The sequence below is a fragment of the Rattus norvegicus genome, chromosome 3 (genome assembly GCF_036323735.1).
Source record: "Rattus norvegicus strain BN/NHsdMcwi chromosome 3, GRCr8, whole genome shotgun sequence".
Classification (NCBI taxonomy): Eukaryota; Metazoa; Chordata; class Mammalia; order Rodentia; family Muridae; genus Rattus; species Rattus norvegicus.
The window spans coordinates 158,826,862-158,851,699 of NC_086021.1; the positions used below are offsets into that span (position 1 = coordinate 158,826,862).

At 41.9% G+C, this 24,838-nt stretch overlaps 1 protein-coding gene across 26 annotated transcripts in view; it reads left to right on the top strand.

The window, feature by feature from the left end:
* Positions 1–10,223: 10,223 nt before the first annotated feature.
* The window catches only part of LOC120101733 (uncharacterized), a 28,709-nt gene continuing 14,094 nt past the window's right edge, over positions 10,224–24,838 (top strand). For 14 of the 26 annotated variants that reach the window (XM_063285030.1, XM_063285028.1, XM_063285014.1 and 11 more), the window contains exons 1-6: positions 10,231–10,458; positions 10,882–10,997; positions 15,660–15,791; positions 16,775–16,899; positions 17,177–19,001; positions 19,568–21,287. In XM_063285030.1, coding sequence (XP_063141100.1) covers positions 16,887–16,899; positions 17,177–18,996 — 1,833 coding nt within the window. In that variant the 5' untranslated portion in view covers positions 10,231–10,458; positions 10,882–10,997; positions 15,660–15,791; positions 16,775–16,886 and the 3' untranslated portion in view covers positions 18,997–19,001; positions 19,568–21,287. Of the gene's footprint in view, positions 10,459–10,881; positions 10,998–15,659; positions 15,792–16,774; positions 16,900–17,176; positions 19,002–19,567; positions 24,557–24,838 lie in introns of all 26 variants that reach the window. The other 12 variants (XM_063285025.1, XM_063285026.1, XM_063285017.1 and 9 more) reach the window with 5 other exon arrangements.

A 24,838-nucleotide genomic window follows, 5' to 3' on the forward strand; every position in this document is an offset into this window, starting at 1 on the left:
TCTCCTGGGCATATACTCAAAAGACGTTCTAACATATCACAAGGACACATGCTCCATTATGCTCATAGCAGCCTAATTTATAATAGCCAGAATCTAGAGAGAACTCAGATGTCCCTCAAAAGAAGAATAGATACAGAAAATGTAGCACATTTACACAATGGTGTACTACTCAGCTATGAAAAACAATGACTACGTGAAATTCATAGGCAAATATGTGGAGCTAGAAAATGTCATCCTGAGTGAAGTAACCCAGCCACAAAGAAAAACAAAACAAACAAAAACAAAAAACAAAAAAAAAAAAACATGGTTTGCTCTCACTGATTAGACATTAACTTAAAAGCTCAGATTGCCCAAGATACAATCCATAGACGACATGAAGCCCAAGAAGAAAAACGACCAATGTGTGGATTCTTCAGTCCTTCTTAGAAGGCAGAACAAAAATATTTATAGGAGGAAATACAGAGATAAAGTTTGGAGCAGAGACTGAAGGAAAACCTATCCAGAGGACTGCCCTCCTGGGGATCCAGCCCATATTCCTACAGCCACCAAACCCAGACAATATTGCTGATACCAAGGAGTGCATGTTAAAAGGAACCTGATATAACTGCCTCCTGAGAGGCTCTCCCAGAGCATAACAAATACAGAGATGGATGTTCATAGCCAAACTTTGAACTGAGAATGGGGTGCCCAATGAAGAGTTAGAGAAAGATTGAAGGAGTCGAAGGAGTTTGCAATCCCATAAGAATGACAATACCAACCAACCAGAGCTCACAGGGACTAAACTACCATCCAATGAGTACACATAGCCAGACCCATGGCTCCAGCACCATATGTAGCAGAGAATGACCTAGTTGGGTATCAATGGGAGGAGAAGCCCTTGGTCCTGTCCCAGTATTGTGGAATGTCAGAAAGGGGAGGCCAGAATGGTTGGGTGGCTGTGTGGGGGAACATGCTCATAGAAGTAGTGGGAGGGGGAATGGAATAGGGGTTTTCTGTAGGGGAAACCTGGAAACAGCATTTGAAATGTAAGAAAAAAAATACAATTGAAAACAAGAAATTTGCGAATTCAGTTGGAATAACAAAAAACCCATGATTGCAAAGACAATTCTTAACATTAAAAAAAAAAAAACTTCTGGCAGAATCACCATACTTAACCTCAAGCTGTATTACAGAGCAATATTAATAAGAATTGTGCAGTGTTTGTCCAGAGACAGGCAGGTAGATCAATGGAATAGAACTGCACACTCAGAAAAGAACACACATACCCATGGTCACTTGATTTTTTCACAAAGGAGCCAAAACCATTCAGTAGAAAAAGGATAGCATTCTCAACAAACGGTGCTGGTTCAACTGGAGGTCAGCATGTAGAATAATGCAAATTGATCTATTTTATTGTCCTGTACAAAGTTCAAGCCCAAGTGGATCAAAGTCCCCCACATAAAACCAGATACACTCAAACTAATAGAAGAGAAAGTGGGTAAGAGTCTTGAACACATGGACACAGGGGGAAATTTCCTGGACAGAACACCAATGACTTATGCTCAAAGATCAAGAATTGACACGTGCAAAATTGCAAAGCTCCTGTAATGTAATGGGCCCTGTCAATAGGACAAATAGGCAACCAATAAATTGGGAAAGAGCTTTACCAGTACTGCATCTGATACAGGGTTAATATCCATTATGTATAAAGTACTCAAGAAGTTAGTGTCCAGATAATCAAATAACCCTATTAAAAATAGCATACACACCTAAACAAAGAATTGTCAAGTGAGGAATATCAACTGGCTATGAAGCTCCTAAAGAAATGTTCAGCATCTTTAATGATCAGGGAAATGCAAATCAAAACAACCCTGAGATTGTACCCCATACCAGTCAGAATGGCTAAGATCAAAAAATTCAGGTGACAGATGTGGGAGGGGGATATGGAAAAAGAGGACACTCTTCCACTGGGATTGCAAGCTGGTACAACCACTCTGGAAATCAGTCTGGCATTCCTCAGAAAATTGGACATAGTACTACCTGACGACCCAGCCATATCACTCCTGGGCATATGCCCAAAAGATTCTCCAACATAAAACAAGGACACATGCTCCACTATGTTATAGAAGCCTTATTTATAATAGCCAGAAGCTGGAAAGAAGCCAAATGTCCTTCAACAGAAGAATGGATAGAGAAAATGTGATATATTTACACAATGGTTTACTACTCTGCTATTAAAAACAATGACTTCATGAAATTCTTAGTCAAATGGATGGAACTAGAAAAATATCATCCTTTGTGAGATAACCCAGTCACAAAACAACACACATGGTATGCACTCATTGATAAGTGAATTTTAGCCCCAAAACTCAGAATACTGAAAATACAATTTACAGATCATATGAAGCTCAAGAAGTATGACTAAAGTGGGGAGGCTTCAGTCCTTCTTAGAAGGGGGAACAAAATACAGGAGGAAATACAGAGACAAAGTGTTGAGCAGAGACTGAAGGAAAGGCCATCCAGAGACTGCCACATCCAGGGATTTATTCCACATACAGTCACCAAACCCAGACACTATTGTGGATTCCAAGAAGCGCATGCTGATAGGAGCCTTATATAGCTGTCTTCTGATAATTTCTGCTAGAGCCTGACAAATACAGAGGTGGATGCTCACAGCCTACTATTGGACTGAAAACAGGCGTTAGAGAAAGGACTGAAGGAGCTGAAGCGGTTTGCAACCCCATAGCAAGAGCAAGAATACCAACCAAGCAGATACCCCAGAGGTCTCATGGACTAAACCATCAACCGAAAACTACACATGGGCAACTCCTGGTCCAGCTGCATATGAACCAGAGGATGGCCTTGTCAGGCATCAATGAGAGGAGAGGCCCTTTGTCCTGCCAAGGTTTATTGCCCCAATGTAGGAAAATGCCAAGGCCAGGAGTTGGAAGGGAGTGTGTGGGTGGGTTGGTGGGTGGGGGAGCACTCTCACAGAAGCATGGGATGTGGAATGGGATAGGGTGTTTCTGCATGAAAAACCATGAAAGGGGATAAAATTTGAAATGTGAATAAAGTATTAATAATAGTAAATATTAATAATAATATTATCCATAATAATAATAAACCCTGAAAGATATTGATACAGAGACAGATATTTCAATCAATGGAACAGAATCAAAGATACATAAATAAACCCACGTACCTATGGACACTTTATCTTTGAGAAAGAAGTTAAAAATCATACAGTGGGAAAAAAATAAGCTGATCTAATTGCAGTCTGCATCTAGAAGAATGTAAATTGACCCTTATTTATCACTCTGAAGAAAGTTCAATTCACAGTGGATCAAGGACCTCAACCTAATACCAGACACAGTGAATCTAATAGAAGAGAAAGTAGGAAATATCACAGGAGAATTTTTCTGACCATTGGACTAATGGCCAGGGCTCTATGCTCAATGATTAGAAAATGGGACCTCTAGAAACTCCAAAGTTTTGGCAAAGCAAAGGACTCTGTCAATAGGACAAGAAGGCAAGCTACAAATTAGGTAAAGATATTCATTAACTCTACATCCTATAGAGGGATCATATCTAAAATATATGAAGAACCCAAGAAATTAACATACCAAACACCAAATAACCCAATTTAAAATAAAATGGAGTACAGAGGTAAACAGAGAATTCTCAACAGAGGAATCTCAAATGGCCAAGTTGTGTCTTCTACCTGAAGATTCATCTATTCCAACCTAGGCATATATGCAAACATGTTCATATATATATATATATATATATATATATATATATATATATATATATTCGCCAGAAATTATAAACAACCCAGATGTACCCGGACTGAAGAATGGACAGAGACAATATGGTTTACTTATACAATACATGGTTAGGCAATGAAGATAGAGACTCTACACGAACACCAATAGAGTCAACTAACCTGGACTCTAACCCTTGGGCTCTCAGAGACTGAATCACCAGCCAAAGAGTGAGCACAGGGTAGACTAGGCCCTATGCACATATGTACTAGAAGAGTGAGCACAGGCTAGACTAGGCCCTATGCACATATGTACTAGGAGAGTGAGCACAGGCTAGACTAGGCCCTATGCACATATGCACTAGAAGAGTGAGCACAGGCTAGACTAGGCCCTATGCACATATGTACTAGGAGAGTGAGCACAGGCTAGACTAGGCCCTATGCACATATGCACTAGAAGAGTGAGCACAGGCTAGACTAGGCCCTATGCACATATGTACTAGGAGAGTGAGCACAGGTTAGACTAGGCCCTATGCACATATGCACTAGAAGAGTGAGCACAGGCTAGACTAGGCCCTATGCACATATGCACTAGATGAGCATCTTGGTCTTCATGTGGGTCTCCACACAACTGGAACAGTGGCTGTCCCTGAGCCTGTTGCTTACCTGCCTGCCTAGGGATCCTGCACCTCTAAATGCACAGCCTTGTCCGGTTTCAGTGGGAAAGAATATGGCTAGTCCCAGAGAAACTTGATAAGTAGGGTGGGGAGGTGAGGAGATAATGAGTTGGAGCTAGAAGTTGGGAGGATGAGAGGGTGAGGATGGAATGAGTGTGTGAGATGTTCACACCCAGAATGAAGATTCTCCTTCTAAGGTGAATGGGGACAAATTAAGTGAGGAGGGTACTGGGTAAAGAGGGACAGTTGATATTCATTCGTAAACAAATAAATAAAATAAAACAACAACAATAGGTTAAGAAAGAAAACCTTTAATAATAGAGATTATCTAGCTCTGGCTATTGCTAGGAGGAGCCAATGTAGAACAGACTCTGTGTTCCACGTATGCCATCATCCTTAAGTGTCTTTTAGGTTCCAGCCCTAGGTTACATTTGAACAACTTGAATAGATACAGAAGACTGAAAGTCTAACCACTTAGCAAGCTAGAGCTACACAGTAAAGATATTCCCAGAATTATTTCCTAAGTATACAGATGACATGAAACAGCACGTCGTTGTTCTGTAATAAGACCCTGAGGGGGAGATGCCAGGGGAGTGAAAAATAAGAAAAGTGGAAGACAGGACAGGATAAAAGTGGGTGGGAAATGTCTTGCATAGCTATGTCTCATGCATCCAATCTTATTAAGAAAAGTAGCTTACAAACTACTTCAGGGAAGAAAGGAAGAAAATCACAGACATCTGTGAAGTCAGCAGAAACTATCACACCTTGGGAAAAACTTCAGGGGCAGAAAAATAAACAACATTACACAACAGAAACCTATGATATCTCAAGAAAATTATTGACCAAGCTCACAGTTGCATTCAAACTGATAATCAGAGCTCCATATTTTGGGAAGACTTGGTTTCTCAGGATCTGAAGAAACCTCTTCCTAAAGGTATTGCCCATAATCCATTGCAAGCTTTCCTAAGCCTATTCCTGGTTTTAGGGATGATATTTTGGGTTTGCTCTATACCTCAGAACCTTAGGGAATACTGCTGAGGTCTCAAGCTGTTTCTGGCCTTTCCAAGGATATTCTTGGGATTGAGATGAAGCTACCTTCCTTTGTCTTCTCATACATGCATGCTTAAGGCAAAGCCCTTGCTTGGTCAGTCCAGCCCTCAACACAACTGTGTTTTTCCTTTTCAAATAGCTGTCACCCAGCATCCTGTTGCCCATGTGTAAGAAACATGCTTTTATCAAAAAGGAAAGTGGACTTTTATGCCACACCAGGCATTAATATCAGTTGTGATCCTGTAATGCCTCCATGAGCAGTGTTTTAGAGGACTTTTCTTTAATATGGATATGGGCCTAGTAGTTGGTTATAAGTCAGTGGTGTCTCCTTTGTCAGGTTTTGGAGACAAATGTCTTAACAATCCTAAGGAAGAAACATGTATCCTCGCGACCTCATATCTGGTTAGCATACTCATTATTTTCCAGGTATTTTATATTGTGTAATTTACTATTTCCTAAACATTGACAAATCCTTTATATCATCAACTGTATTCTTCTACAGCACAGCTTAGTAGTGTACTGCTACCCAACACATGAGAAGCCATTTACAATCTTCATAAACTTAACCAGAATGAAACTTACACCAAACTGTTAAATTCAGAGTGCAGAACTTGTGGAAGATACTGGAGAAACTAAGCCTCTCTGACTTTGTCAGCCTGCATATCTAGGATGCACCAAAAGCACAGTGACCTTAACTACAAGGGTATTTGTACACACAGCTCCCTCTGTCCAATACTCTGAAGATGCAGCCCACTGAGGCAAGATATTCAAAAGCTGGCAGCTGGGTCCAGGGAGATGTACTTATTGCATGGGACCTCACAGGATACTGGTTCTCTCCTCGGGTTCCCACCCCTCCTCAGGCAGGACCAGCCTCCCAAGGTTCTCTTGACTTACCATAGGATCCTTCCTACCTGGGGATGGCAGTACCTTGCTTACTAAGCCATGGCTTTCAAGCTCACCCATGATTCCCTCAGATCTCCTGCAGCTGCACTCAGAGCAACAAACAATCCCACTAGCACGGGCTCAGCTAACAAAGCCAAGCCTGCATCCTGGCTCTCTGAAGAACCTTGCATCACTTCAGACTGGTCTGACTGGAGGTCATGATTGGCTAATAAGGCCAGAGTGACATGAGAACTGTCCTTAGAGTTAAGTTACAGCAGGGTGAATAAACACTGCACAATGATTCCTGGTGTTGGCTCCCACTCTAGACTACAACATTTTCAAATTCTGCAGGGATATTCTTTTCTATAGTGCATGCCTATGGCCTCCAGTGGCTAATCCTTCTGTCTTTTTGCACTCCATCCCAACTTCTTTATCTTCCTTCTGGACATAATTTGCCTAGCTCAAGCAGCCCATTATGTAACATGGAGTGGATCAGTTTCCCTGACCCACATGAGAAGGGTGTCCAGAATATTGTTGGTTAATGAGAGTTTAGGACACAAAGGGTGATGTTTGTTCAGAGTTTTCAAGCAGTGGTCAGGTAAATTTGAAGGTACTGTGTACCTGGTAATCACAGGGACTTCACACAATCATGAGGCCATAGACAGGCCCAGGTGACAAACATCATGATGGATCTTTCTCCTACCAAGAATGTGGATGATGGCACCATTGCTTTGTCAGGTTTCTTTCTAAATTCAGGTCAATTTGTAAAAAATGTATAGTTCATGATAAGTTGAATATTTAAAAAAAATGGAACAAAGAGGATACCTTTATGAATACTAATGTTAGCCAGCAAATCCCACAGTGGGTAGATAAAAATAACAGAGGTTTATTAGTCAAGATTACTCACATGAAGAGGACTGGTAAAATGAATAGATATATTTAGAAAGTGCGTTATTAGAATGTTTCAAAGGTTGTGATTCAGCCAATTCAAGAATGGCTGTCTACCTATGGAAAGCTGAAGAATTTAGTAGTTGCTAAATACCTAAGACTGGATGTCTTAGCTCGTCTTCAATAGGTACCAGTATTCAAACAGACAAACAAACAAACAAAAATAAACAAATCCCCCTACTTTCTAATGTCCGTAAAGTAATGAACTTTCTTGCCAGATCTACTGCAAGAGTGCAGAGAGTGAAATCTTCCTTCTTAAATATTCATTATATATGTAGGCAGTCACTAGAAGTATTGGCCTGGATTAAAGATTAATTTTATAATCTCGAAGGATCCAGATTAAAGAAGTGCCTACCCACTTTAAAAGCTTTATTTAGTAAAAATCCCTCACAATTGTTTGGGGTATTTAGTAATCATTTTGACTACAAAAATAGCATTCACAAGAGCCAAGATGCAAGACCTAAGAAAGATTTCTTACCTATAGAAGGGAAGGCGAACATGGGAGTCATCTCCAAAACAATATTTTTCTTCCAAAAGAAAGCATGGGGATTTTACTTAGAGTGTAAACAAGTTCATGTAGACTATCCATGGTCAATTAAGAAATCCACTTCTGGACACAGTCACATAGTAAGAGCATAGGTACTTTTGGTCATGAATTTTGGTAAATTATTGATTAAAGTTATGCAGAAACATATGTAAATTATAAAATGGACAGAAATTTTTCTAGAATGTCCATCTTGTTACAGAAGATCATGGCTGAAAGTCAAGTAAATGATACCAAAAGTTGATTTCTTGAGACACAATGCTACTTGCTAATCATGATGTGTGATCTAAAAGGCACATGTATCAGTGCACTGAGCCAAATCCTGACTATCTGTACCTGGTTATCACAGGGGCTTCACACAATCATGAGGCAATAGCCAGGCCCACGTGACAAATATTATGAAGGCTCTTTCTTCTACCAGAAATGTGGATGATGGCATCATTGCTTTGGCAGTTTTCTTTCTGAATTCAGGTCAATTCCTTGTCACTGAGCCAAATCCTGACCATCACCAAGGCTAGAATGATTCATTACTAGCCTCTCCTCTAAAATGCTCCCAGGATATCCTTTCAGGCACCAGCCTCCCTAAGACCAGCTCTCCTGCAGCCTGATACAGACCTTGATGGGTCTCTGCATAACTGCTTGGTTATATTGTCCCCCATCCATGGAATGAGACCAGATCTTCAGGATACTCCCTTGATGGACACAGAGGTTAACATGGTTCACCAATGGCAACAGCCTCATTCAGGACAGACAGAGGTATACTGGGTCAGCAGTGGTTCCAAACACAGAGATCACAAGTGTGGGGTCACTCCTGGAAGGAATGTCAGCCCAGAAAGCTGAACTGGTAGCTTTAACCAATGCTTTAGAGCTGGGAAAAGACAAAATGCCTTTGCTACTGCTCATGTACATGGGCCTATTTATAGGGAGAGAGGCCTTCTGATGGCAGAAAGAAATACTATAAAACAAAATGCTTTCCCTACTTAGAGTCTTATTGGGGCCCAAAAAAGCTGGCCATCATCCACTGCTTGGGACACCAGAAAGGGAAGGACCTAGTTTTGGAGGACAACAATAGGGCAGATCAAGCAGCCAATCATGCTTGGACCTCTCATTCCCTTGACTGCCCTGGGTCTGGGGAATCCTATGCTCCCTGACCACCCTTCACATTCAAAAGATGAGATAATCTGGGCTAGGAATTTGCCATTCCACAACATTATGACAGATAGTGGAGAACAGCACATTTCAAACTCATTGTGCCGGAAGAAATGGGACTGTGCATATTTAAGAAGATCTACCACTCTTCCCATATTTGGACTGAAGAACACAGGATTTGAAAAGACATGCTACTTTCAGGATTAGAGATGGCAACTCAAAGCTAGCTGGGATTGTCTATTACTGTAAAGCTTGCCAGTGAGGCAGGAGGCATGGAGTCTACGAAGAGACAGAATCTCAGAGGTAAAACCAGAAATATTTAGATATAAATATTTACTGATGTTTCTAGATACCTTTTCAGGTTGGATTGAGGCTTTCCCCACCAAACATGAAACTATATCCTCAACAACAAAGAAGATCTTAAAGAACATACTGCCAAGGGATGGGATTTCTGAGATGATGGGGTCAGACAACAGACCACCTGTTGTATCCCAAATAAGTCAGAGACTGGCTAATATTCTGAGGATTGATTGAAAACTATATTGTGCATGTAGACACCAGAGTTCCAGATAGGTAGAGAGAATGAACAAAACCCTCAGAGACCTTAACTAAATTGACCTAAGAGACTAGAAATGACTGAGTAACTCTATTTCCTTTAGCTTTCTGCCAGGTATGAAACTCCCCTTACCAGATGGATTTCACTCCTTTTAAAATCATGGTCAAGATACCTTTCATAACCTCATTGTTATTAACATATGAGCAGAAGTCATCCCTGAGTTTGAGGATCACCAATTGCTAGACAATCTCAAAGGTGTCCAGTAGGCTTATAAACATGTTTGGCCTAAACATTGTGTGCTCTATGAAACAGGTCCCCCTCCAGCCAGGGCTCATTGAGCCTCATTAAAAGGTTCAGGTGTTTTCTACTTGACCACACCCACATCCCTGAAGGTCAATGTGATTGCATCTAGGAAACACCATACCCCCAATTGCAGTTGAAGACAACGCTGATTGACAGGAAGAAAGAGCTGCATTACTCTCCCGTCTCCCATTGTTGGGCCCCTAGCCAAGGCCCAGGGACACCATGAGAAAAACAAACTTTATAATGGGCTGAGACAAATAATGTATACTAATATAAAAAAGCTTGAGACTATTCAGCTTAGGGTCATAAAGAGTCACTACCAGTCTCTCTATGACGACACCTATACGCTTTAGGAACTCCCATGATGGGACCTTCTAATTACCAGAGAAAAGGGGAGAGACCAGAACTTTTGGGTTCAGACTTCATCTTAGAGAACCTGACATTAGGTTGACCTAACAGGCCCGTACATAGCACCAGTTTCCAGGCACAAGAAATCTACACCTCCAGGTTACAAGGCTACCCTTGACGTTTTACTTCCTAACAACCACCAATCAGGAGGAAAACAGAAGTTAAGTTTATGGTTTGTCTCCCAGCACCAGCCAATACGGTAAAGGACATAATGGCCCCCACAATCAGGTGTACCAGGCTACTTAACCCCTTCTTCCCTCTATAAATGCTTGCCTGGAGCTGGGCTGGGGGCTCCATTTTCCCATCTGGCTGTGTCAGTGCTGCCGTGGTACCCAAGCTCAAACTTTCAATAAAGAGACCCTAATGTGATTGCACCAGAATCAACTCCTTGGTGGGTTTTTTGGGGGGCGGTGCGGGGGGTTCACAGATGCTTCCTGGCACAATAGGAGGACTGCCAGTCACTACTCAACAGCTGCAGGCAGCTGCTTTGAGTTTATTCTTCTTAGCCTTTTTATACTCCACAGTACGGTAGGAAGCAAAGACACAATGTAACAGAAACAATTGCGGGAATAAACATGGGCATCTGTTCCCATTCAAAAGTCTCCCTATTCCTTCCCCTCAGGAAAATAGAATCTTCAGCTCCTAGCCCTTCAGCCTTAAATGCAGATCCTATCACCATCCCATGGCTCTCAGGCCTGGAAATCTGCCCACAGGCTTGACCTGCCTTGACTCTGCCTGGTAAGTAGACTTTCTCTCTCTCCTTTCCCTGTTTTAGAGAAGTGGCAAACAACTTCCAACACCACAGCACAAATATACACACATGCATAACTAAGGCTATGTAACTGGCATTTTGTTTTGACGTATGCATGTATGTATGTATGTATGTATGTAGGTATGTATGTATTTATGTATGTATGTATGCATTTAGTTAAGTAGTAATGTATTTATTTATTTATTTATTTATCTATTTTGGTTTTTTGTGATAGAGATTCTCTGTGTAACTGAGATCTGGCTGTCCTAGACTCAATTTGTAGACCAGGACTGCTCCAAATCACAGAGATCCTCTGCCTCTGCCTCTTGAGTGTTCACATTTAAAGGATATGCTGTCATGCCCAGCCCACCTCATTTGATTTTAATGCTTTCTATTGATCAAATATCACTAAATGTATGCTGAACTATTTGTTTAAATAGTTCCATTGGAAATGGATTATCTCAGTTCTTAGTACTCTTACTACAAAGAAAATGACCAACCTATTTTTTCCTAAAAGTATATCATATAGACAGTCAAATTTGTATGGTTGTCACAATTATTTGTGTTGCTTCCTTTTCACATCAATATTAGTGAAGATGTAGTGCCCACGAGGACAACCTTCCACAAATGTTGTAAGTGTGCTCTGTATACTACAAATTGGATGTGAATATGGGCTTTTAAGCCATGACAGATACATGGAGACTGGGTGACACAATTATAGTGCCTACTTTAGCCATCTTTATGTAATGATCAAGGTCAGGTTGCCAGCATTGCATACCATTGACATTCCTACTAAGCCATCTCAATGATGCACAAATAAAATGAGCTCAAACATTGCATTAGTAAAATATTCTCTTCTTATCAGATGGCAAACAGCAAGTCACTTTTTGCTATTTCCATTTCCATAAGAAAAAGTTTCCAGGAGAGTAATGCAAAGTTATGAAAACTTCCAAATTTGCATGACAATAGCATTACACTCTCTTATGTCATACATTTTGCAGTTATTGAAAGTTGTGCTTTCAATTTTAAATAGTGTATTATTGAAAAATAGAAGCCATTCTGGACTTTTGCCTCATGACCATGACAAGGAGAGGAGAACAAAACAGTGATAACTAGGAAAATTGCAATGAAGTGTTGATATTCCCTAAGTAGGAATTCTACATATTAACCCCTCACATAGCTTAGAGTGATCTATGGAAATGAAGTACTATGTAAAAAGTAGAATGTGGAAATAAAAGTGACTTTAAGGTGTAGCTTCTAAAAGGATACCATCCATGATGGAGTGGTGATTAGCAGTAATTCTGATTCTATTAGTAAACTTCATCCATGGTCTACAAAAAGGCCAATAAACTCACTAGTCACACAAAAAAATTAATTAAATAAAATATTTGTGTTTAAAATAATCTCTAAAGGTCAAAATATTCTTCATATAACATTTTTCCAGTCCTTTTCCTAAAAACCTAACTTCTTTGTCTACCACAAAGACCAAGAGAAAGACATCATGGCCAAGATACCTTGAACACCTTCTGGAGCAACGGAGACACATTCTGGGAGTCTATCCTTTCTGCCCATGGGTGCTTGAAGCACTAAGAGCAACTTCTCTCAATGTTTGCCTATGGAACATGTGTCCTCAGTGTGCGACATGAAAGGCTTGCTGTCAGGAAAGTTCATACCATTCAGTAATATGAGTACAAAATTCTGTCCTTTATCCACCGGATGGTTTTAGCTCCTTTGTCAAAGATCAAGTGACCTTAGATATGTGGGATCATTTCTGGGTCTTTAATTCTATTCCATTGACCTACCTGTCAATCTCTGTACCAATACCATACAGTATTTATCATGGTTACTCTACAATACAGATTGAGGTCAGGGATGGTGATTCACTCAGAAGTTCTTTTATTGTTGAGAGTAGTTTTAGCTATTTTCAACAAATGGTGCTGGTTCAACTGGAGGTCAGCAGGTAGAAGAATGCAAATCGATCCATTCTTATCTCCTTGTACAAAGCTCAAGTCCAAGTGGATCAAGGACCTCCACATAAAACCAGATACATTCAAACTAATAGAAGAAAAGGGGGAAGAGCCTGGAACACAAAGGCACAGGGGAAATTTTCCTGAACAAAACACCAATGGCTTAGGCTCTAAGATCAAAAATTGAAAAATGGGACCTCATAAAATTGTGAAACTTCTATAAGGCAAAGGACACTGTCAACAGGACAAGATGGCAACCAACAGACTGGGAAAGATCTTTACCAATTCTACATCTGATAGAAAGCTAATATCTAATATATACAAAAACACAAAAAAGTAGACTCCAGAGAACCAAATAACCCTATTAAAAATGGGGTACAGAGCTAAACAAAGAATTCTCAACTGTGGAATACCAAATGGCTGAGAAGTACCTAAAGAAATGTTCAACATCCTTCGTCATCAGGGAAATGCAAATCAAAATAACCCTGAGATCCCACCTCACACCTGTCAGAATGGCTAAGACCAGAAACTCAGGTGACAGCAGATGCTTGCAAAAATGTGGAGAAAAAGAAACACTTGATTGCTCTGGAAAGCAGTTTTGTGGTTCCTCATAAAATTGGACATAGTGCTACCTGAGAACCCAGCTACAACACTACTTGGCATATACCCAAAAGATGCTCCAACACATAACTGGGACACATTCTCCATTATGTTCATAGCAGCTTTATTTATAATAGCCAGAAGATGGAAAGAACCCAGATGTCCTTAAACACATGAATGGAAACAGAAAATGTGATAGATTTACACAATGGTATACTGCTCAGCTCTTAAAAACAATGAATTCATTTAATTCACAGGCAAGTGGATGGAACTAGACAATATCATCCTGAGTGAGGTAACACAAAAGAACACATATGGTTTGCACTCACTGATCAACGGATATACTCGGAATACCCAAGATACAATTTACAGACCACATGAAGCTCAAGAAGAAAGACCTGCTTCAGTACTTATTAGAAGAGGGAGCAAAATATTCAAGGAAGGAAATATGGAGACAAATTGTAGAGCAGAGAATGAAGGAAAGTCCATCTAGAGACTGCGCAAACTGGGGATCCAGCCCATACACATACAGCTACTGAACCAAGACAATATTGTGGATGCCAAAAAGTGCATGCTGACAGAAGCCTGATATAGCTGTCTCATGAGAGGCTCTGCCAGAGCCTGACAAATACAGAGGCAGATGCTTACAGCCAACTACTGAACTGAGAACGGAGTCCCCAATGGAAGAGTTAGAGAAAGGACTGAAGGAGATGAAAGGGTTTGCAATCCCATGAAAACAGCAACAATATCAGCCAACCTTACCACCTCAAAGTCTCAGGGACTAAACCACCATCCCATGAGTCAGAGAGATGGACCTATGGCTCTAGCTGCATATATCACAAAGGATGGCCTTGGCAGGCATCAATGTGAGGAAAGGCCCTTGGTCCTGTAAAGGCTCAGTACATCAGTGTAGAGGAATGTCAGGGTGGGGAGATTGAAGGGGATGGTTGTGTGGGTGGGGGTGCACACTCACAAAAGCAGGGAAAGGGGGGATGGGATAGAGAGATTCTCTTGGGGAAACCTGGAAAGAGGATAATATTTGAAATGTAAATTAAAAACAGCAAATGAAAGAAACATTTAAAAAACTTGAGGTACAGCAGCAGAAGCTGCCAAGGCCACTGCAGAATATCCTTCCGACACTTACTGAAGAGCTCCATGACTGTGCCCTAGAACCTAAGCCGAAGCATCCTGTGGCCTGAAAGGACTTCCCATCCTGAACAATGGACCATGTGTAGGAACAAACCGGGTGAAGCAAGCAATTAAACCAAAAAACAAACCTGAGTAATCACTGAGCAAGAAAAGTCACCAGATCCTCAACAGAAAAGCCACCCATCTCTGATCTCCATAAGATCAAGACATGAATCTCCATAAGATCCAATCCTGATCCTTGGAAATGCCTACCCTCAGAAATCTCTGCTCACTAAGGAATCCAATCTAAGCCTTGACTGCTGTTCAATTTGCTCTTGCTTGTTCTTGGAGCAGAGATGTTTCGTTCCCCCCAAATTCCCCCCACGTGAATTTTGCTGTAATTTTACACATCAGGGTGGACACACACACAAATACAAAAACGCACATGCGCGCGCACACACACACACACACACACAGAGACAGAGACAGATACAGAGACAGACACAGAGACAGAAAGACAGAAACAGAGACAAACAGAAACAGAGACAGAGAGAGAGAAGAGAGAGACAGAGAAAGATCATATATATCTTGTTATTTGCCTTTCTGGAATCTAGATGTTTCCCAAACAAAGCACCCCTATCTAAAACATTCTTTTTCTCAGGAGACTAATGCCCCAGTAAGGGGGGACCCCAACATTCTGAGCAAATCCCTCATACCCTGAATCTAAATGAATTCTCTGTCCCTTAAGGTGCCTCTTGTCTGGTCATTGTTCTCAGTAAAATGAACAGCAACAGGTAGAGCCCCTTGATGCTAAGAAGTAAGAAAAGTCACTGTGGGTTATGCCAGCTCTGAGTGGTCACTAATGCTGTGATGTCACAGAGAGCCATTGTGAGAAATGACCAACAGCTGATCATATAACTCACTGTCTGGACTGTTTTGTGTCCTTCTGTACAGAGAGTGGTTTGGTGGACTGTGGGACTTGGAGATTGGTGGTCGGATTGAAATTGGCGGTCAGTGATTGGATTGGATTTGGACTTTGGTGACTGGAGTTTGACATTGATCATCAGCTACACTTACACCCACAGGGTGAGTTCTTTCCTTCTGTTTTCTTTCCACGAGCTCAGAGGTTTAGTTTCCTGTTTATGTCACTTTATTCATTTGTAGGGTTTATTTACAGTTTTGCCTTCTTGTTTTTTTGTTTAATTTTATTTCTTTTTTTCTTCCTGAATTAATGTCTATTCTGCTTTCATTCTTTCTTCCTTCTTTCTCTTCTTTTGCCTTTTTTTCTTTCGTCCAGTCTACTTTAGTTTGGTTCGGTTTTCTTGTTCTTTTGAGGCTGCGTTTCATCGTGTGGCCTTGGAAAGCCTGAACTTTCTCTGTAGACCAGGGCAGCCTCAAACTAAGAGATTTGCCTGCCTTGCCTCCCAAGTGCTATGATGAAATGTGGGGACAAATCTAAGTAGCACCCTGCCTGGCTGTCTAAGTTAGGGTCTTATTGCTTTGAACAGACACCATGACCAATGTAAGTTTTATAACGGACAACATATAATTGGGATTGGCTTACAGGTTCAGAGGTTCAGTCCATTATCACCAAGACAGGAGCATGGCAGCACCTAGGCAAGCATGGTACAGGAGGAGCTGAGTTCTACATCTTCACCCGAAGGAAGCCAGGAACAGATTGAGAGCTTCCCCAGGCAGCTAGGAGGAGGGTCTCCAAGCCCACCGCCATAGTGACACTCTTCCTCCAACAAGGCCACACCTTCTAATAGTCCCACTCCCTGGGTCAGGCATATGCAAACCATCACACTGGCCAACATCCGTATTTCTTTTCCTGACATCTTCTGACTTTGTCACTTTCTGGTACTCTACAGCTCATCCTACCTCTTATCCTCCAGTCCTCTCATAGTTCCCCTTTCCTTTAACTCGGCTGCAATCCACCCAGATACTACATATGAGGAAAAATTTGTGGTATTTATCTCTGTTGGGCTGTATTATTCCATATATAACAGTGACCTCAAAGTGAATCCATTTTCAGAAAAAAATTGACAAATTTTCATTCTTATTCATAGGTGCTGTGCTACTCTTGCCCTCATCCCGTGTATAAACTAGGGCAGCTTATATCCCTTACCTTTCTTGATCCCTTGATCAAGTGCAGCCTTTCACTCAGTGCTTCCCTTCATAATGGACGTCTTAGGTAAGTTATTCAAAGGGTTGTCCTTTGAAATGGGGATCCTTGTTCTCCTGAGGAAAATGTTGTCTTGCGTTGCCTTTGCTTTCTTTCTACTGTGAGCCTTCTTCCTTCTTTCCATCCACTGTGTTTGTCTTTGCTATATTCTGGTTTCCCTGTGCCCTGGAGCCATAGCTGGACTTTTTTTTGAAGATATCTCTGAATTTTAATCTTAGAATCTTTAGTACTAAGTTTTCCTAGCAGTAATTCTAATTTGTTTCTCTGCCATTTTTACATGCTGTAGTTTCTGGGACCCCGGCTGAAGATGAGCAAATTTCGATGAAGTCAAGGGAGCTTGAGGCCAGTGGCCACGAAGGGAACACTCTGACAGAGGATTATTACATACTGGGCACCGTAGGGGAAGGGTCCTTTGCTCAAGTCAAGGTTGCTCTCCACCTTATTACCCAGACTCTGGTAGCCATCAAGATATTGAAAAGAGGCACAAGAAAAGACTTCTTAGTAATCTCTGAGATTGACCTAATGACCTCACTATACCATAATCATGTAATAAGGCTTCTCCAGATCATTGACACCGATCGCAAAACTTTCCTTGTGATGGAATACGCAGCCCAGGGATCCCTGCGGAAACTCGTCAACAAGCGTGGGCCTCTGGGTGAAGAAGAGGCACGCAGCATATTTAGGGAGTTGTGCTTGGCCGTCAACTATATTCACAGTCAGAATATTGCCCACCGTGACATCAAGGCGGAGAATGTCCTATTAGATTGGGAGGGGCATGTGAAGCTTTCTGACTTTGGTTTAAGCAAAAGACTGGCCTCTGGGGAAAAAGCCAAGGGCTTTTGTGGCACGGCACAATATTGCGCTCCTGAAGTGTTTGGTCACACACAATATGATATGCTCCCTGCCGATATATGGAGCATGGGAATTTTATTATATTACTTAGTTCTCGGAAAGCTCCCATATAAGGGGACAGTGCACAGCAAGATAAGGTATCAAATACTGTCCCGGAGCTGTTGGATACCATATCACCTCTCTCCGCAGCTCCGAAACCTGTTGAAGAGATTAATGACAATAGACCCAACAATGAGACCATCTACAACAGAAATATTGGCCCACCCTTGGCTGTGCCATGATCAAGAGATATTGAGCTCCTCAGGGGAAATCCCTAGATATCCTGAGTCCAACATTGCTTTCACCATGTTTCAAATGGGATACAGCATTCAAGAGCTCAGAAAGGCTTTGTGGGAAAGGAAATATAACGAAGCCATGGCTACATATCTTATTTTAAAAAGGAAATCGCCCTGGCAGCCCCAATTTTATCATGATGGAGGTCACAGTGGTACACTGGACCCTAGAGAAGATACCAACCTTTCTCGTTCTGTACGAAGAGTAGTAAGTGCCCCTAGCCTTCCCATCTTCCCTTTGTACACACACTCTGAGGTGCGTGGAGATAGGATAAGAGGCTGTAAGAGGAGGCACAGTTCGCTTACTGCCCTTTCTTCTCTTAAGGATAGCTTCCAGGAAAACAATTTCTCAGTGCAGATGCTTATGCCACACATCGGAAAGGGGACATTTAGAGAGAATGAGGGCAGCATTGATTCCACTGCTTCATCTTCAAGGAAAGGAAATGCAACAACACAAACAACAACGACGATGACAACGACGACGACAGAAACAACATCAACAACAATGACAATGATAACAACCACTACATCAGAAAACACTTCCTCACTGTTCGCATTCTCACAAAGCTCAATCTTTGAAAGCAGGCAACATGCAGTCAGTGAGAGCTCTGAGTCTCCAGACACAAGTAGCAGCACATCCTCTTGGGGGTCCACAAACAGCAGCCCCTTCCCCAGTAAGATCCAGGAAGAGAATATAGTCACCGAATCATTGCAAGTGAACAGATCATCTTCCATAGACTCAGACCATGAGAAGAAACTCAGAATGCAGCACCAGGAAGTGCCCAGAGTCCCTCTGAGAAGGTCGCGATGGAAGGGCCTGAAGAAGAGGATTGGCAAAGCCCTAAGAACCTTGTGTTGTTGCATCCCAGTGACAAATAACAACATGGCAGCCAATGAAGAGGGCTGCAGAGATACAGGCTAAGACAAGTAGGTGGGGTGTGATGGGAAAGGATACACTCTCTAGTTCTTTCTTCCCTTGTCAGCATGCACATTGAGGGGTTTGGTGACATTGTATCTATCATGCCAGAGTGAAAATCTCATTCTGCCCTCTCTCCTATAAGGAGTCCTCCAAAACTTAAGCTACTTGTAGACAGCAGAAGACAGTGACCCATTGCTAGGCAAGGATGCTGGAGAGGGATTCATGGAGCACGTGGGAAGAAGCAACCCGAGGGCCCATGTCAGCATAGGGAGAGCACAGAGAAGCATAAGTCCTACAAATCTGTGCTAAGATTTTTTGTCTGTTTAAAGGGCTGTAGGATGCTCTGTGGTCTCTGGAGGATGACAACAGAGAGTGGAGAGGAGTCTGCTGAGGATGCAGACAGTAGCAGGGAGGATAGAGTCAGGATGGAATTTCAAGTGGCTGTGTGACAGTGGGACAGAGGTCCATGTTGCTGACTTAAACTAGAGGCACAATTTTGTTTTTCCCTGAAGTCTGAAGGAAGATTCTGGGAAAAAAGTCTGAATGTTGTTCCTTCTGCCTATTCTCTGTACAGAGTTCCACCCTGGGCTGCAGTCCCGGAATAGCTATGGCCCAGTACAGTGCTTTTCATAGCACTCAGAAGCCCCTGGAAGAAACATCCATGCAGTACTGGTAATTAGCAAGAAAACGGAGAAGAAACAAGAGACTCTAGAGAACCTTTAAGCACAGTGAGAGTGTCAACCCTGCTGCCTGTCTCATGGTGTACTTGTGAGCTAAGGAGACAGTGGTCCTGGAGGCACTCAGAGGACTATGTTCCATGTCTCCAAGAGATCTGTGTGAACTGGTTAGAGGCAGCAACAGAACTGAGAAGCAGCGAAAGTGCATCTGGAGCAGAGAGGAGAATTCAGAGGGTGCAGAGACCGCTCAGCCCCACAGCTCTGCTGCAGTCCTCCATAGCACAGTCACGACGAGATGGATCCTGAAGCCCTCACAAATCTACCAGCTCTAGTCACTTATTTTATATGGTGCACTCAAATTTGAGTCATTTGATAGGTATTCTTTACATTCTATACACACACGTGCACACACTTACATACACACACACACACACACACACACACACACACACACACACACAAATGAGTTTTATTTGAAATGGAGAGAATCCCCATTCCAAACCAGGTAATTTCATATTGAGTGATTCTGCCTTCTGGAAACATTTCTCCAAATCAGCTTTCTCTTTTCTCCACTCCCTTCTGACACTTTAACTACCTATTGTACTGCTTTCTAGGAGTCATCGGAGGCCAGTATGTGTCTTGTTCCCCACTTTGGGCAAGGGTACCTAGCCATGTGCAAAGTGAGGCTTACCTATGGTCTGTCTTTTGAGGCGATCCAAGGTGAGGTCTGAAGTGCTTGAGTCCAGAGAAGGTGCTGGTAAGAAATATTGCAAGGTCGGGTGGGGCAGGGATATGTTGATAAAACAGATGAGATCCCCTGATATGACAGTGTGGGGTTTCCTCTGATTGGCCCATGGTGACTTGCCCCATTTCCACCAAGTACAAAGACACAGGGACCGCCAATTGTGTTAAGGAGGAACTGGATTTCTCTATCCTCTGGCCCCACTCTCTATTGCAAACTATTTGTTGTATATTGATCATTGTTACCACAGAACTTACTCTTGGCATGCTCAGATCCTTGCTACCTCTGCCACCCCTGCTGCTGCTTCTGCTTCTGCTTCTGCTTCTGGTGCTTCTGCTTCAATGTTTTGTCCATTGCAGGCTTGGAAGGGCCAGGAGCTTCTGGAGCCAATAAGTGAGCATTCCAAAGCCTCATGCTCAGGAAACTGCAGAAAACACCAGTAATGTCACTCAACACAGAATAACCCTTGCAGCCAGAGTCACCTGCAGGGACTTGGGAAAGGCTATACCTTTTTGAGCAAAGAAAACCTGGGTGGAAGAGAGGCACACAGTTGGTGCTTCTTGGCTCAGGCCATATGGGAAGGGACGGTCATTTACAGATTCACAACTGGCCTTTTCTAATTCTTTGAAAAACTCCTTATTTTCAGATCTCTTTCAGGGAAGAGGCTCCAGTTGGTTGATACAGATGTGGGGCAAAGGCAGACCCACAAGTGCATGGGTCAAGAAGTACAAGAAAAGAAATATGTGTTCTGATTCCAGGAGCATATAGCACCTTATCCTGACCAGTGTCGTGAGAGAACACTATCTGAGGCAGCTTGAAGAACTTCCTCACTGGGAACAGTTCCTTTCTGTTCTGGCAAGATCCAAGTGACCAGGGTAAGGTCTTCTCATGTCCCATCCAACTATCGCCTCCACTCCTGTACGAATGGGACAAGGAGAGATAGCTGGGGGCTGTTGCAGTAAAAAATGAAAAAGGGTGGAACAGTTCACATGAGTGTCCTAGTGCTCTACCTAGTTCAATGTTTTGCTGCTAGCATTCGCCTCTGTATTTGTCATGACCCTCTCAGGAGAGAGATATATGAGGCTCCTGTCAGCTTATACTTCTTGATATCAGCAATATTTCTTGGTTTCGTGGCTGAATGGGGTTGATCCACAGAGGGGGAGGCACCAAAAGGCCATTCCTTCAGTCTCTGCTCCAAACTTTGTCTCCATACTCCTCCTATGAATATTTTTGTTCTCCCTTCTAAGAAGGACTGAAGCATCTGCTCTTTGGTCGCCCTTTTTCTTGAGGTTCCTGTGGTCTGTGGATTGTATTTTGGGTAGTCCTAGATTTTAGGCTAATATCCACTTATCAGTGAGTGCATACCATGTGTGCTTTTTTGTGCTTGGGTTACATCACTCAGGATTTTGCCTAAAAATTTCATGAAGTCATTGTTTTTGACAGCTAAGTAGTACTCCATTGTGTAGATGTACCATATTTTTCTATCTATTCCTCTGTTGAAGGACATCCTGGTTCTTTTCCAGCTTCTGGCTATTATAAAAAGAAGCTGCTATGAACACAGAAGAGCATGTGTCCTTGTTATAGGTTGGAGCATGTTTTGAGTATATGCCCAGGAGTGGTATAGCTGGGTCCTCAGGTAGAACTATATCCAATTTTCTGAGGAACTTCCAGACTGATATCCAGAGTGGTTGCACCAGCTTGCAATCCCACCAATTATGGAGGAGTGTTTCTCTTTCTCCACATCCTTGCCAGCATCTGTTGTCACCTGAGTTTTTGATCTTAGCCATTCTGACTGGTGTGATGTGGAATCTGAATTGTTTTGCTTTGCATTTCCCTGATGACTAAGGATGTTGAACATTTCTTTAGGTACTTCTCAGCCATACAATATCCCTCAGTTGAGAATTCTTTTTTAGTTCTGTGCCCCATTTTTAATAGAGTTATTTGACTCTCTGCACTCTAACTTCTTGACTTATCTGTATATATTGGATATTAGCCCTCTATCGAATGTAAAATTGGTAAAGTTCTTTTCCCAATAGATTGGTTGCCATTTTGTCCTAATGACAGTGTCCTTTGCCTTACAGAAGCTTTGCAATTTTATGTGGTCCCATTTGTCATTGCTTGATCGTTGAGTATAAGCCATTGGCGTTCTGTTCAGGAAATTTTCTACTGTGCCTTTGTGTTTAAGGCTCTTCCCTACTTTCTCTTCTATAACTTTGAGTGTATCTGGTTTAATGTAGAGATCCTGGATACATTTGGACTTGAGCTTTGTACATGACGGTACAATCTGCATTCTTCTACATGTTGACTTCCAGTTGAACTTGCACCATTTGTTCAAAATGCAATCTTTTTCCCCTGGATGGTTTTAGCTTCTTTGTCAAACATCAAATGACCATAGGTGTGTGCCTTCTTTTCTGTGTCCTCAATTCTACTCCATTGAGCTACCTCCTGTCTCTGAACCAATAGCATACAGTTTTTATCACTATAGTTCTGTAATATAGCTTGAAGTTAGGATGTTGATTCTTCTAGAAGTTCTTTTAGAGTTGAAGATAGTTTTTGCTATCCTGAGTTTTTCATTATTCCAAACGAATTTGTAAATTGCTCTAACTTTATGAAGAATTGAGGTGGAAATGTGATGGGTATTGCATTGAATCAGTTGATTGCTTTTGGCAAGATGGCCATTTTCACTATATTAATCCTACCTATCCATGAGCATGGGAGATCTTTGAATCTTCTGAGGTCATCTTTGATTTCTTTATTCAGGGACTTGAAATTCTTGTCATACATTTCTTACGCTTTCCTAGATAAAATCACACCAATATATTCTATATTATGTATGCCATTGTGAAGGGAGTCCTTTCCTAAACTTCTTCTGAGCCCATTTAATGCTTTTATGAAGGACTACTGATTTCTTTGAGCTAATTTAATACCAGTCACTAGAACATTCAGTGCTCTTAACTGCTGAGTCATCTCTCCAGCTTGACTCTCCCTTTGCAATTTGTGTTCCCTTGTTCTTCTTTTCTTGTCTAATTGCTCCAACTAGAATTTCATGAACTATATTGAAATCCTTGCCTTTTCCCAGATTTTAGAGGATCACTTCAAGTGTCTCCATTTAATTTGGTGTTGGCTGTTGTTTTGCTCAATATTAAATTTATCATGTTTAGGTATTTTGCCATGAATTCCTGATCTCTCCAAGACTTTTAACATGAGTCGGTTTGATTTTATTAAAAGCTTTATCATTTCTCTTGTTCATGCCCATATAATGCTCTCTGGACAGCCCTGAATGTCAGCTCACGATTCTGATCCCATAGATTTTGGAAATATGCTGTGATAGCAGTCTTTACCCAGCTGTTTGCATGCCAACAATAGCTGAAGATTCCAAATCTGTCACTTTATGGTGATAATCCGTAACGATAGTGTCTGGATCTTTCAAACCTTTCTGAGTATAAAGATTCCAACAAGGTAAACCCTCCTATGCTAGAATAAAATTCTGACTGTGCATGGTTCATGCATTTAGCTGCTTACCTGTTACCTCTGCACTTACTAAGCAACACTGTGGGAGGTTTGGACTTTCTCTGTTTGGTAGTCCGTATTTCACTGTCTATCACACAGAACCAAATTCTCTCTTCCCTAGAACACAAACAGCTGTGCAACTGATACACTTGGACTTCCGCAGGACCTTGGAAAACAGAGCTCTTTCTCATACGGCATAAGCTTCACATCAAGTCACTTTAGGTTTCTACAAGTCCATCGCTGTAATCACACCTCGTTCACTGGAGTACCTTAAAAAAATCACACATTTCTCATAGGATATGGAGTTCATTCCAAGTCACCTCAAGTCTTCAGAAATTCATCTTCGTAATCCCCATCTAACACTTGGAAATCTAAGGCTCCCTTTGCCCTTCTGCCACCTCCAGCTAGATTATGCTTCCGTCAGTGGGATTGGCAGAACTCTTTGCTACTGGTACAATGGCGATGGGTAGAAATGTGTGCCAGGAACCCTTCTGTCTATGCTGCAACCCGGCCGCAAAGCCTCTAGTGAAGTACTTAGCAGGATATAGCACAAAGGCGCAAAGGCCTCTGGGTAGAGCTGTTGACTGGGAATAGCGCGAGGAAAAGAAGGGCGCTGGGTGAAGCAGTTGCTCAGGTACTGCACTAGGGTTCAAAGGCCTCTGAGTAAAACAGTTCGTAGGTGTTCCTGTTTCTTGCCATGGAGATCACTGGGAGCATCTCAGGAGTTGTAGTCTTTGGGCTTTTTGCCATAGGTAAAAAGGGACAGATTAAAAATATGCAACTGCATAACGGTACTCTATAATACAAGTACAATTGCTTGGGTCTTTTAATTTTGTATGTACGAGAACTTCCGTCCTAAGTTACACTGGTTTAAAATAACGTATCTACAGTAATTCCCAACATGTACACATTATAG